The 14,355-nt window shown below is 46.9% G+C and overlaps 1 protein-coding gene across 1 annotated transcript in view; it reads right to left on the bottom strand.

The window, feature by feature from the left end:
* Positions 1 to 14,355, bottom strand: part of LOC140389477 (transmembrane protein 145-like) — a 73,133-nt gene that overhangs the window by 31,563 nt on the left and 27,215 nt on the right. Inside the window, exons 2-5 of the mRNA XM_072473608.1 lie at positions 13,437 to 13,511; positions 11,926 to 12,003; positions 10,704 to 10,790; positions 2,226 to 2,327 (exon numbers count right to left, since the gene is read on the bottom strand). Coding sequence (XP_072329709.1) covers positions 2,226 to 2,327; positions 10,704 to 10,790; positions 11,926 to 12,003; positions 13,437 to 13,511 — 342 coding nt within the window. The remainder of the gene's footprint in view (positions 1 to 2,225; positions 2,328 to 10,703; positions 10,791 to 11,925; positions 12,004 to 13,436; positions 13,512 to 14,355) is intronic.

Below are 14,355 nucleotides of genomic sequence, written 5' to 3'. Positions count from 1 at the left end.
ACCTTGTATGTTTCCATTTCACCTCCAATTTGGGTCAATAAAAGTTTGCAACCCTGCCCATGTTTACTCATGAATCTCCTGCAAAATGCAAATGTTCTTTGTAACCTTTGAGAGTCCTTTGAAATGCAACAGCTACACATCAATTTTTATACTTATCTCCAAATGCAAATTTCAGATCTAAGCTGTTTACTTGTAAATTAAGACCCGCCATAAGGGATCATTCAAAACACAAGATGACACCTTTAATTTTTCATCCCTCAGATTCCAGATAATCTGACTCTAACAACCTCTCCTTTGATTAACTCTAGACACACATAGATACAGCATTACCCTAACCTACACAGCCCATATACAGAACAGAAATATAAAAAGATACACATTCATCACAAGAGATTAAATGTCAGCACAGACTAGATGGACAGAATGGGCTATCCTGGTGGTGTTTATTCTATGTAATTAATAATAATAATAATCGCTTATTGTGTCAAGTAGGCTTCAATGAAGTTACTGTGAAAAGCCCCTAGTCGCCACATTCTGGCACCTGTTCGGGGAGGCCGGTACGGGAATTGAACCCACGCTGCTGGCATTATTCTGCATTACAAGCCAGCTGTTTAGCCCACTGTGCTAAACCAGTCTATGTAAAAGTGTATTCTTCAACGATTTGGCTCGGGCGCATATCTTGAATCTTTGTTTCCTCAGTTCTGTTCCAAACAAGCATGTTGGCTCCTACCTCAACTTGTGCTCCACCCCTCCCTTAATTTCTATACTCATTGCAGCCAGACGAGCCAATGCCTTGCAGCGCAGCAACTGTGTCATTTTTTTATTTTCAGTGCTCCTTGGATTATATTGCTCATTTGTGTTGTTAAATCAGAATTGGGGATAATGATAATGGCTTTCTGAATAGAAAAATCATTTCACTCCAACATATAGCCACTGCCTGCAGCAGCACTGTCTTTATTTGAACCAATAACCTTGAAAGCTTTCAAAGGTTATGTCACACACCAATTTGGATATATTTGTAACATAATCTGCAATGCTGTGCATAAACTAAAAGAGATAATTCTGAATAAAGATATTTTTATTAGTAATTTATGGGCTTCATTGGCTAGGCCAGGATTTATTGACCCTCATTACCCTTGAGAATGTATTGGTGAGCTGCCTTCTTGAACTGCTGCAGTCAATGTGGTGTTTGGATGGGGTTCCAGTATTATGACCCAGTGACAGTGAAGGAACAAGTCAGGTCAGGATTACGGGTAGCTTGGAGGGGAGCTGCCAGGTGGTGGTATCTGCTGCCCTTATCCTCCCAGATGGTGGTGGTCATCAGTTAGGAAGGTGATGCATTAAGGAGCCGTGGTAAGTTCTTGCAGTGCATCTTGTAGATGGTACACACGGCTGCTACAACGTGTCGGTGGTGGAGCGTATGAATGTTTGCAATTGGGGCTGGTTTAGCACAGTGGGCTAAACAGCTGACTTGTAATGCTGAACAAGGCCAGCAGCGCGGGTTCAATTCCTGTACCGGCCTCCCCAAACAGGCGCCGGAATGTGGCGACTAGGGCCTTTTCACAGTAACTTAATTGAAGCCTACTTGTGACAATAAGCGATTACTTTGCCCTGGATGCTGTCAAACTTCTTGAGTGTTGTTGGAGAGAAAGCATTGGTGTTATCATAAATTAGGTACAGGGGAAGGTCATTCATCTGAGCATTCAACTGTTTCCCAATTTCTCCAGGATTTTTCCCTCCAATTCACTGCCAGCAAATTTGTTAGCTTGCTTCCAGACCATTCTGGAACTTGCAAAACAGCACTCCAGAGAGTTTCTCTCCTATTATATCTGTTAAGATATCTTTTTAAAGCATAAGAGATTACATAAAGTTTGTTCTAGTTAGACACCTAAATTACCGATATTTTTTACACTACAGCTACAGTTCCTCAAATCCATCACCCTGGGGATATTTTCAGCTTTTGGGTCAGGCAGTATATGCCAAGGGTGGAATCAAAATCACTTGGAGCATGGGATAGAGTGATACTGGAGGCACACTCTGTGGTGCCAATGCAGCACATAACCAATTTGCTCAGCAACATTTGTTTTTAAATTTTATTCACTTCAAATTGATGTAAAGAAGATTATAAAAATGTCCAGTTTTCGGATAGGCAAATTTGAGGTACTCTACCTGTACAAATATGGCCTTGTTTGTAACTAGCAAACAATATAGAAAATTATTCGTACCCTACAATTACTCAATGCGAGGAACCACCATCTTTCCCTTGCTGAATGAATGTTGATTTTTTTTTGACAATCCGTGTAATTTAAGTCATTTGTTTCTACCATCTGTGCATTACGAAAGATAAAGGGAGCTGTAAATTCCATATCTATAACAGTATTTTAAGATGTTTTTAAGATGTTTTTGTAAATAAGAATGAACTGTACATTTAACACTAGCTATAGAACATTATATGTGACCATGTATTGTGATATATATTCAAAACTAACCATCCAAATTGAACTGAAAATGCTGAAATTGTGCAAATTTAACTGCTTATGTCAGACATTCCCAAAATGTATTTATTGCATACCCTCTTCCAGCTGCCAGCGCTCTCCTACCAAAGTACCCCTCCTAGTACTCAGATTTAATATCTTAAATTCTTCTTACTTCTATAGGTCCGAGACACCTACTTAGGCAATCCCAGAGCACTAAACACAACATCTGAACACGCTACAGTTCAGTGAGGTCTAAGTATCACACTTCGTCAACCTTGTTGAATATGGGGGTCCACTCAGGGACGCCACATATTGCATCTCAAACTTGGTTCAACTGGCATTGCAGACAAAATATTCAAATTCTCAAATTATTGTGCAACAATTTACCACAAAAGTAACAAAATTCACAATTAAGGATGTCAAAAGCTCTATTACACGAAGTATCAAAACTCTGTTCTGCAAAAGATATCGAAACTCACAGCTTGGACCCAACTACTACTCGTTAAGAGAGTGGCAAGGAGCAGTTTTAACTGTTGGTCTTATTTAGTTTTTTTCCTGCTGATTCCCCACCCTCAGCCAACCTGATTCACAAGACGGAGGTCTGTTGTCTAAGTGGGAAGCCTATCTTCACAAGCCAAAGTCAAGCACTCTGGCCTATCCTAGCCTACAAGCAATGATGGAAGGCCACATACTTCATGATTCAGCCTTTTTTGCTTGAGAAACCCAGCCACTTGAAATTAAAAATACTTTTTTTGAACTTATAATGATAATTATTAATAATGTAATGAAGTTACTGTGAAAATCCCCTAATCGCCACACTCCGGTGCCTGTTAGGGTACACTGAGGGAGAATTCAGAATGTCCAAATCACCTAACATCACGTCTTTCGGGACTTGTGGGAGGAAACCAGAGCACCCGGAAGAAACCCATGGGGAGAACGTGCAGACTCCGCACAGACAGTGACCCAAGCCAGGAATCGAACCTGGGGCCCTGGCGCTGTGATGCAACAGTGCTAACCACTGTGCTACCATGCCGCCCATATATCCATAATATATTGTAAGGGCCCTTCTTGTTTATTCCATGTTTAGTCCCTTATTTTATCTTCCTTTTATTTTTGCCGTTACATTTTTGATCCATGGATGATTTGTGGACATATGTCTTTAAGGCAGCCTGCCACTGTAATTCAAACTTAAGGATCCAGAAGGCTGTGCTGTTTTAGACTAGTGATTGCTGACATTCAGTGTCAGTGATGACTCGGTTGGATTGATTTGGCTGGTCGCTAATGAATAGGCCCAAAGGTTTGTGCTCTGCCTGGTAACAGGTGGTGATTGGATATTATCCCACTGGAATGTTTTCAGAATCACGAGGTTCCATATTGGTTTCACTTTTGATTATGCAGCCTGGATGACGTGTTCAAAATATTCTCTTCAAAAAAATCTAATTAATTCCCTACATGAAGCCACTGTGAGGGCTGACTCTCTCTCCAACACGTCTGGGTGCCATTCTCTTGAGATTGCAGAGGCTTAAAGTCAAACCACAAGCTGAAAGCAAGGTTTGGTGTGAAATAAAGTGTCTATGCAGAAAGGTATAGGCCGGAGTGCGAACCTCGAGCTAAAGGCTCAGTTTGATAAGAAATAAAGTGTTTCTCCAGAAGGCCTGCTGCCTGTATGTGTTGTATTTTCTAACCTGTGGGGACCCTGTATGAATGACTCTGCAAGGAAGACCATTGCCAGCTGTAAACCAGAGACTTTAATCAGCGAGCATGCTGCGAGGAAAGTGTGCTAAAGAACCACCATTGGAAACAAAGTCTCTTATCTTTTCACCTTCATCCTTATTATTTTCACCTCTTCCCCCTCCTCCGTGTTTATCTGTCTAGTGTGTGTGGGTAGAGCGTGCAACAGTTAAAGAGGGTAGTAGGTATTAACTTGTTATCCGAACTTCCGGGTGTGGCAATGCGGAGCTGAGCCGCACGATTCGGCAGCTCCCGCTACCACGGACTTTCGGGCTCGCTAGAAGAGCCCCAACTGAACTTTTTTCGAAACTAACCCGTGGGGAAGGTAAGAAGGAGGTCCCCCTCCAACTTGCATGAAACGGACTCGAAGCGTAACGGCCACAAAAGTGGCATTGGAGCAACGGGAAAAACCGGGGAAAATGGACAAAATGGCGGCGGCCAGAGACAAAGTGGAGCTGCAGGAGTTTATTAAGCACTGCTTCGAGGAGCATCGCGAGAAGATGCGTAAGGAAATGCTGGCGCCCATGCTTTCGGCAATCGAAGGACTAGGGATTACCGAGAAGGCCCACGAGGTTCAGATCCAGGAGATACAAAAAAGAGTTGGTCAGAACGAGGACGAGATCTCGGGCCTGGTGGCGAGAGTGGAGCAGAACGAGGCGCTACACAGGAGGTGGGCGGGAAGACTCGAAGACCTGGAGAACAGGTCGCGGAGAAAGAATCTGCGGATCCTGGGTCACCCTGAAGGAGCGGAGGGGGCTGATGCCGGGGCATACGCGAGCACGATGCTCGGGGCGATGATGGGCAAGGACACCCCTTCGAGGACGCTGGAGTTGGACGGGGCACACCGGGTGCTGGCGAGGAGGCCCCGGGCAAATGAGCCGCCAAGAGTGATGGTGGTGAGGTTCCACCGGTTCACGGACAGAGAGTGGGTCCTGAAATGGGCCAAGAAGGAGCAGAGCAGTAAATGGGACAATGCAGAGATCCGAATTTACCCGGACTGGAGCACGGAGGTTGCAAAGCGGAGAGCGGGTTTCAACCGGGCCAAAGCGGTGTTGCACCGGAAAGAAGTGAAATCGGAATGCTGCAACCGGCGCGACTGTGGGTCACATACAAGGGCCAACACTATTACTTTGAAACGCCTGAAGAGGCGTGGACATTTATACAAACTGAAAAGTTGGACTCTAACTGAGGGTTTGTGAGGGTGGGGGGGGGATATTTGAGGTTTGATGTGTGATGGTTGTTGTATATAGGGGGTCAATCACAATCACGCGCAGGAAATGTTACAAGGGCTGGGGGAGAGAGACAAGGCCGCGATAGGAGCTGCGCCAGAGGGGGCGGAGCGTGCTTTGGAAAGTGCGGGGTTTGGTTTTTCCCGCGCGCGGGAAGAAAGGTGGGAGGGGAACTCCCACACGGGGAGGTCAATGGGATAGCGGGGGTAGCCGGGGTCAGCAGGTGTCAGCTGACTTACGGGAGTGACATGGGGGGAGCAAAAAAGTTAGACAGGAGTCTAGCGCGGGGGAGGGAAGGGGCGGGAAAAAGGGTTGCACCTGCACTGGCCGAAAGGGAATTGGACATAGAAGAGGTGGTCGGGACGGCGGTCCCCCATCTGGGGGACTGGAGGGTGAGGGAGGCATGGACACGGGACTGGCCCAGAAAAGGAGATGGCTAGTTGGCAGGGGGAGGGGGTGAGAGCCCCTCCAATCCGGCTGATAACGTGGAACGTGAGGGGGCTGAATGGGCCGGTGAAGAGGGCTTGAGTGTTTGCGCACTTAAAGGGACTGAAGGCGGACGTGGTCATGCTCCAAGAGACTCACCTGAGGGTGGCGGACCAGGTCAGGTTAAGAAAGGACAGGTATTCCACTCGGGACTGGACGCAAAGAATAGAGGGGTGGCAATATTAGTGGGAAAGCGGATGTCATTTGAGGCCAAGACTATTGAGGTGGACAATGGAGGGCGATATGTAATGGTGAGCGATAGGCTGCAGGGGACGTGGGTGGTGTTGGTAAACGTATACGCCCCGAACTGGGATGATGCAGGATTCATGAAGCGCATGTTGGGGCGCATTCTGGACCTGGAGAAAGGAGGTCTGATAATGGGAGGGGACTTCAATACAGTGTTGGACCCAGCACCGGACCGCTCCAAATCAAGGACTGGAAAGAGGCCAAGGTACTTAGGGGGTATATGGATCAGATGGGGGGAGTGGACCCATGGCGGTTTGCAAGGCCGCAGGCCAGGAAATTTTCTTTCTTTTCCCATGAACACAAAGCCTACTCCCGGATAGATTTTTTTGTTCTGGGCAGGGCGCTCATCCCGAGGGTGGAGGGGACGGAGTATTCGGCCATAGCCGTTTCGGACCATGCCCCGCACTGGGTGGAACTGGAGCTGGGAGAGGAGAGGGACCAACGCCCGCTGTGGCGGCTGGATGTGGGACTGCTGGCGGACGAGGTGGTGTGTGGGTAAGTGAGTGGGTGTATCGAAAGGTACTTGGAGGCCAATGACAACGGGGAGGTGCGGGTAGGGGTGGTATGGGAGGCGTTGAAGGCGGTGGTCAGGGGAGAGCTAATCTCCATTAGGGCTCATAGGGAGAAGACAGAGGGCATGGAAAGGGAGAGGTTAGTGGGGGAGATTTCGAGAGTGGACAGGAGATACGCAGAGGCCCCGGAGGAAAGATTACTTGGGGAAAGACGACGGCTTCAGACGGAGTTTGACCTGTTGACCACAGGGAAGGCGGAGACACAGTGGAGGAAAGCGCAGGGGGCGACCTATGAGTAAGGGGAAAAGGCTAGTCGGATGCTGGCACACCAGCTCTGTAAAAGGATGGCAGCGAGGGAAATAGGGGGAGTCAAAGATGGAAGGGGAGCCACGGTTCGGAGTGCGACGAAAATAAACGAGGTATTTAAGGCCTTCTATGAAGAGCTGTACAGATCCCAGCCCCCAACGGGGGAAGAGGGTATGAGACGACTCCTAGACCAGCTGAGATTCCCGAGGGTGGAGGAGCAAGAGGTGGCTAGTCTGGGGGCACCAATTGGGTTGGAGGAGCTGAGCAAGGGTTTGGGGAGCATGCAGGCGGGGAAGGCCCCGGGACCGGACGGGTTCCCGGTGGAGTTCTACAGGAAGTACGTAGACCTGTTGGCCCCGCTATTAGTGAGGACCTTTAATGAGGCAAGAGAGGAGGGGACCCTACCTCCGACAATGTCGGAAGCGACAATTTCTTTGATCCTAAAGTGGGACAAGGACCCACTGCAATGTAGATCGTACAGGCCGATCTCGCTCCTCAATGAGGATGCAAAGTTGCTGGCAAAAGTGCTGGCCACGAGGATCGAGGACTGTGTCCCGGGGGTGATTCACGAGGACCAGACAGGATTTGTAAAGGGTAGGCAGCTAAACACCAATGTGCGGCGGCTCTTAAACGTGATAATGATGCCATCGGTGGAGGGAGAAGAGGAGATAGTGGCAGCTATGGATGCGGAGAAGGCCTTTGACCGAGTAGAGTGGGAGTATCTCTGGGAGGTTTGGGTTCGGTAGAGGGTTTATCAGTTGGGTTAAGCTCCTTTACTGAGCCCCGGTGGCGAGTGTAGTGACGAACCGGCGGAGGTCGGAGTACTGTCGGCTGTATCGAGGGACGAGGCAGGGGTGCCCCTGTCCTCCCTGTTGTTCGCATTGGCGATCGAACAATTGGCCATGTCATTGAGGGAGTCTCATAAATGGAGGGGGGTGGTCCGAGGGGGAGAAGAGCATCGGGTGTCGCAAAATGCGGATGACCTGTTGCTGTACGTGGCGGATCCAATGGAGGGGATGGTGGAGGTCATGCAGACTCTAAGGGAGTTTGGGGAGTTTACGGACTATAAGCTCAATGTAGGGAAGAGTGAGCTCTTTGTATTACAGGCGGGGGACCAAGAAAGAGGGATAGGGGACCTACCGCTGAGGAGGGCGGAGGGGAGCTTTCGGTATCTGGGGATCCAGATAGCCAGGAGTAGGGGGGCCCTACATAAACTGAATTTGACGAGGTTGGTGGACCAAATGGAGGAGGATTTTAAAAGATGGGACATGCTACCGCTCTCGCTGGCGGGTAGAGTGCAATCGGTCAAAATGGTGGTCCTTCCGAGGTTTTTGTTTGTGTTTCAGTGCCTTCCCATCATGATCACTAAGGCCTTTTTTAAGAGAGTAGGCAGGAGTATTATGGGGTTTGTGTGGGCGAATAAGACCCCGAGGGTAAGGAGAAGGTTCCTGGAATGCAGTAGGGACCGAGGCTGTTGGCGCTGCCAAACCTGGGGAGCTACTACTGGGCAGCAAATGTGTCGATGATCCGCAAGTGGGCTATGGAGGGAGAGGGGGCAGCATGGAAGAGGATGGAGATGGCGTCCTGCGTTGGTGACGGCACCGCTGCCGCTCTCGCCGACAAAGTATACCACGAGCCCGGTGGTGGTGGCAACGCTAAGGATCTGGGGCCAGTGGAGACAGCACAGGGGTGCAATGGGAGCATCGGTGTGGTCCCCGATCAGGGGTAACTATCGGTTTGTCCCGGGGAAGATGGACGGGGGGTTCCAGAGCTGGCATTGGGCGGGGATCCGAAGAATGGGGGACCTGTTCATTGACGGAACGTTTGCGAGCCTAGGGGCACTGGAGGAGAAGTTTGAGCTACCCCCGGGAAATGGCTTTAGATATATGCAGGTGAGGGCGTTTGTGAGGCGACAGGTCGGGGAATTCCCATTGCTCCCGGCACAAGAAATTCAAGACAGGGTGATCTCGGGAGTATGGGTCGGGGAAAGCAAGGTGTCGGCAATACACCAGGAGATGAAAGAAGAGGGGGAAGCACTAGTAGAAGAGTTGAAGGGTAAATGGGAGGAGGAGCTGGGGGAGATCAAGGAAGGTCTGTGGGCTGATGCCCTAGGTAGGGTTAATTCCTCCTCCTCGTGTGCCAGGCTCAGCCTGATACAATTTAAGGTGGTTCACAGAGCGCACTTGACGGGGGCGAGGTTGAGCAGGTTCTTTGGGGTAGAGGACAGATGTGGAAGGTGCTCAGGGAGCCCGGCGAACCATGTCCATATGTTTTGGTCATGCCCGGCACTGGAGGGGTTCTGGAGAGGAGTGGCGGGGGCAATATCTCAGGTGGTGAAAGTCCGGGTCAAGCCAAGCTGGGGGCTAGCAATATTCGGAGTAGTGGATAAACCGGGAGTGCAGGAGGCAAAAGAGGCCGGTATTCTGGCCTTTGCGTCCCTAGTAGCCCGGCGAAGGATCTTGCTAATGTGGAAGGAGGCGAAGCCCCCCAGCGTGGAGGCCTGGATAAACGATATGGCTGGGTTCATAAAGTTGGAGAGGATTAAGTTCGCCTTGAGAGGGTCTGCGCAGGGGTTCTACAGGCGGTGGCAACCGATCCTAGACTATCTCGCGGAGCGCTAGAGGAAGGTCGGTCAGCAGCAGCAGCAACCTGGGGGTGGGGGGGGCGGGGGGACACGTCCGGGGAGGGGGGGGTGGAGGGGGAGCTGCCTGGGGGGGGGGGGAGGAGCAAGAGATAACATGAAGAGTCGGGGAAACTGGCACGTACGGGAGAGAGCCAGTGTACAAAGATATGTAAATATACTATGTTGTCATGTATATATCTTGCTCCGCGCGATTTCTCGTTTCTTTTTTTTTCTTTTTTGTTACGGGGGGGGGGGGAGTTATTGTTTGTAAGGGAGAAAGATTGTGTTAAAAACTTTAATAAATATATATATATTTTAAAAAACTTGTTGTTATCCAATTGTGTTTACTGCGTATAAATAAACATGATGTGGAGATGCCGGCGTTGGACTGGGGTGAGCACAGTAAGAAGTTTTACAACACCAGGTTAAAGTCCAACAGGTTTGTTTTGATGTCACTAGCTTTCGGAGCGCTGCTCCTTCCTCAGGTGAATGAAGAGGTATGCTCCAGAAACATATATATAGACAAATTCAGCATTGTCTGGCGTCTTTGAATTTGTCTGTATATATGTTTCTGGAGCATACCTCTTCATTCACCTGAGGAAGGAGCAGCGCTCCGAAAACTAGTGACATCGAAACAAACCTGTTGGACTTTAACTTAGTGTTGTAAAACTTCTTACTATAAATAATCAGTAATTGTATTTCAAATTACAAACCTTGGGCGGGATTCTCCGACCCCCCGCCGTGTCGGAGAATCACCGGGGGCTGGCATGAATCCCGCCCCCGCCGGTTGCCGAATGCTCCGGCACCGGATATTCGGCAGGGGCGGGAATCGCGCCGCGCCGGTCAGCGGGCCCCCCCCTGCGATTCTCCAACCAGTGATGGGCCGAAGTCCCGCTGCTGGAATGCCTGCCCCGCCGACGTGGATTAAACCACCTTTCTTACCGGCGGGACAAGGCAGCGGGAGCAGGCTCCAGGGTCCTGTGGGTGGGGGGTGCAGGGCGATCTGGCCCCATATGAAAATGCTGCTTTCCTTCACAGTATCACTGCCAACTCAGTGAGTGGAAATATACATATACAAATACAAAGTACATACCTGGCAGCCAGATAATAGAAAGCTATGGGTGAGGTTCAACAGGTGATTTTTTCTACTGGCAGCCACGGCTTCTTTACTCCAGCAGTCCTGATTAAACACTTTCCAGAATTAATTGAAAAAGCACACAGTATTTAAAGTCAGTTCCAAACACATTAAACCGTGCTACCAACAGTGACTTAATACATATATCTATCAGGTCTCTTCCCATAAAGATAGGGAAATTCTAGGATCAGTCTATGGTCTCTTCTGAGTCCACTGATTTTATGGCATGCAGCAGTTCAGGTGTTAGATATAGCCTGAGCTAGCGATGGGAAATATCAATCAATTGATGATCTCTATCCAATGACTCCCGCTTGATCAACTTATACACCTAATAGCTTCAGCTCATAAATGATGAGGGGCCATTGAGGTGGGTAATGGAGACACACCTATTGCCTGTCATGTGTTCCAGCAAACAAGGTTCCACAAAATTCCAAGCAATGGTACAGCCTGGAGGAACGTTCCACTGGCAGGAGAAGAAATGTGTGAAGTTGCAACTCTGATATTCTGCAATGATCTACTAACTCACATTCTGTAGGAATAATTAATAGAAATTTATTTTTGAGGGACTGTGCACACATAGGGTTCAAATATTAGATTTTAGTGCTGTTCAGTGCATTAGCACATTGATTGCAATTTTGATTAGGAAATTAAAAGTGAATAGTAATGTTGGGTATGTATCCATAATACTCATTCCCAAGGCAATGTACATGTAATCAAGCTTTCTTTATGTGTTTGTTGGTAAAATGGTAAGCTGAAATTAGTGTACAAATGCTTTTATATATTTTGTTCCTGTTAAAATGTTGTCTAATATGAATGAAAACTATATATGTTTTCCAAAGTGATGGAAACACTAGAAATACCATATAAGGAGCTGAGAGGTCTTTGTGATCAGATTGACTAAATTGGAATAACCACTTCAGGTCAGCAGAAGCAAGTACACCCAACCAATAACAAACATCTCCAACAGGGCATGTCATGGAGACGGACAGACAACAGACAACTTCATTCTGACGGGGGAGTTAGAGCACATGTACTTGGATTGTGATTTGATTGTGAGGTGGTTTCCATTATAAGTTGGGGATTCCATTAGTTGCTAAAGCGCTCTACTTTATTAACTATTTCATCTTAATTTGTACTAACATATAATGCTTATTCAATTATATTTTGTTCGTGGACCTACCTTTGAGCTATTCTTATACACCGAGGGCCATTGGGTCATCTCATCATAGTAAAACAACAAATTCACATTATGTTTCTCCTAGCAAAGGCACATGAAAACATTTTAATACACAATACTATGAAAATATTCAGAGTTCCCTATACTTGAATCAATTATTTAAAGGTAAAAGTTAATATACAAATGTACTGCACAATGGTTAGTACTGTTGCTTCACACTCCAGGGACCCGGGTTCGATTCTCAGCTTGGGCCTGCAGTCTGTGCCAATGACTCGATGTTACTACCAGAGGGAAGGAAGAAAACAAATCACTCTATTTTGCTTCCATGAACCTCTTTCTGGGACACTACTACTCTGAATGGAAAAGGTGACTGGAATATGAATCACACACCTTCAAAATGTACTTTCAGATATGTTTTATAAACAAATTGGATAAATAACTCAAAAATCAGACACTTCTCTGCAATACAGTCATTGCTGTTTCGTGTTTTATTTTACATGTTCCATTAGAAATTCTATTTAGTGAGGCTCATTTAATTCTAAAATAAACAGAAAATGCAAGAAAGACTCAGTAGGTCTTTCAGTAGCTGTGGAGAGAGAAATAATTAATGTTTCACGTCTGCAAATTTTCGTGATCCTTTCATTCTAAACTTACTCACCAAGATGATTTCTGCCTTGTGCTCTAAACTACATGTTGCTGTGGGCAAATATTTTGAGAATCTCAAGCACCTATCCAACATGGCAAATCCATTCTCAAAATGATTGTCCTGTAAAGCAGAAGCCTGATAAGGATTGAAGAGAAAAAAAGGACTTGGGCTTGACCAAACAAACTGACAGTTTGAGGGCAAATTTAGCCTGAGCCTTGGGAAGCCGATAAGATTGGGTGCAATAAAATGCTCATTTTTACACCCTGCCTTGAAGTCAAGGGACCATAATCAGATAACTCTCCACAAATATAGGGATAAAGTGAGGGAGGGGCAAATAATAATAATAATTTTTATTGTCACAAGTAGGCTTACATTAACACTGCAATGAAGTTACAGTGAAAAGCCCCTGGTCGCCACATTACAGCACCCTGTTCTGGTACACAGAAGGTGAATTCAGAATGTCCAAATTACCTAACAGCACGTCTTTCGGGACTTGTGGGAGGAAACCGGAGCACCCGGAGGAAACCCACGCAGACATGGGGATAACATGCAGACTTCGCACAGACATTGACTCAAGTTGGGAATCGAACCTGGGATCCTGGAGCTGTGAAGCCATAGTGCTAACCGCTGTGCTACCGTGCTGCCCTCAGGGCCACTCCTGCACAACGTCAGTCAGTCACAGTCCTGCTCAACACATCATTCAACAGAGGTGAGATCAAATTCAAAAACAAAATGTATAAGATTGAGTAAATTTCCAACCATTATTTATTTAATGCAAAACTGCCTTGATTAACTTGCGGGGGTGTCAATACACTGTCCATCCCCAAACTACCATAAAGTCTGTGCCTGTTCTACATGTAATCCTTACCTCGGCATACCGGATATGGTAGTTGATCTGCCCATTGTCAGACAGGAAACAAAATTTGGTCAAAAATACCCATGTCTAAAAGAAAAATAAAGCAGTTGCAATGAAACAGAATTTTTTCAAAGAAAGTCTCTGAACTAAGTACAATTACAGATTAATTAGAAATGTTGCTTATATTTGCGCTGCTGCATGATCGAGGATGTCTATAAGAGTTGTCCCTTGGCCAGCCCCTAAGTCAGTGGTGAGATCCGGTTAGGGACCAATATTGTTTTGTTTGAAGTAGAAAAAGCTTGAGATTTAAGGCACTTACTCAGTGAACAAAGGCACTAGATTCCATGGATTTTGAACAAGCAAAAATAAACTTTACTACAAGGTTAGAAAGATAAAATTTACAATACTTATCTTATAATTGAACATTCAGGGCAAGTATGAGGTACATGAGATTTAACAAGACTATTGTGGTCAAACACACTACACCACACAACAAATGCCAGATGCGACCAAACCGAATTCCATGGATTTCTCTATAACCCCCCCAGATGTCTATTTACATTGTGAGACAACGAATCTCACTAAAACTTTGTCCTTCTCACGAGAGTTCTACTCTCCACATTCGAAGATCCTGCCTTGGAATTCTCTCCAAATGACAATCGAACCCAGGACAGCTACAACGATGGTCAAAATTTCCGCACAAAATTTCAATCTCGCCTTCCAAGATTTGTTCCCCTACGTACCAAAGTACACTCAAGCATCAACTTAAAAGCACAATTTCAGCTCTTCAAGCCAAGCATAACATTACTGCTCCAACAGAAGTGATTTTGTCCCAAGGGCCCGCAGCATGGAGTTACCAACCTTCAGTTGCCTTCTTAGATCTTCAGGGCTTCTCTTCAGCTCTCTTTTACTATCAGAGCTTCTCCTGAGT

Source organism: Scyliorhinus torazame, chromosome 14, assembly GCF_047496885.1.
Source record: "Scyliorhinus torazame isolate Kashiwa2021f chromosome 14, sScyTor2.1, whole genome shotgun sequence".
NCBI lineage: Eukaryota > Metazoa > Chordata > Chondrichthyes > Carcharhiniformes > Scyliorhinidae > Scyliorhinus > Scyliorhinus torazame.
Note: the sequence above shows the minus strand (reverse complement) of the source record. Positions and strands in the feature narration are given on the sequence as shown.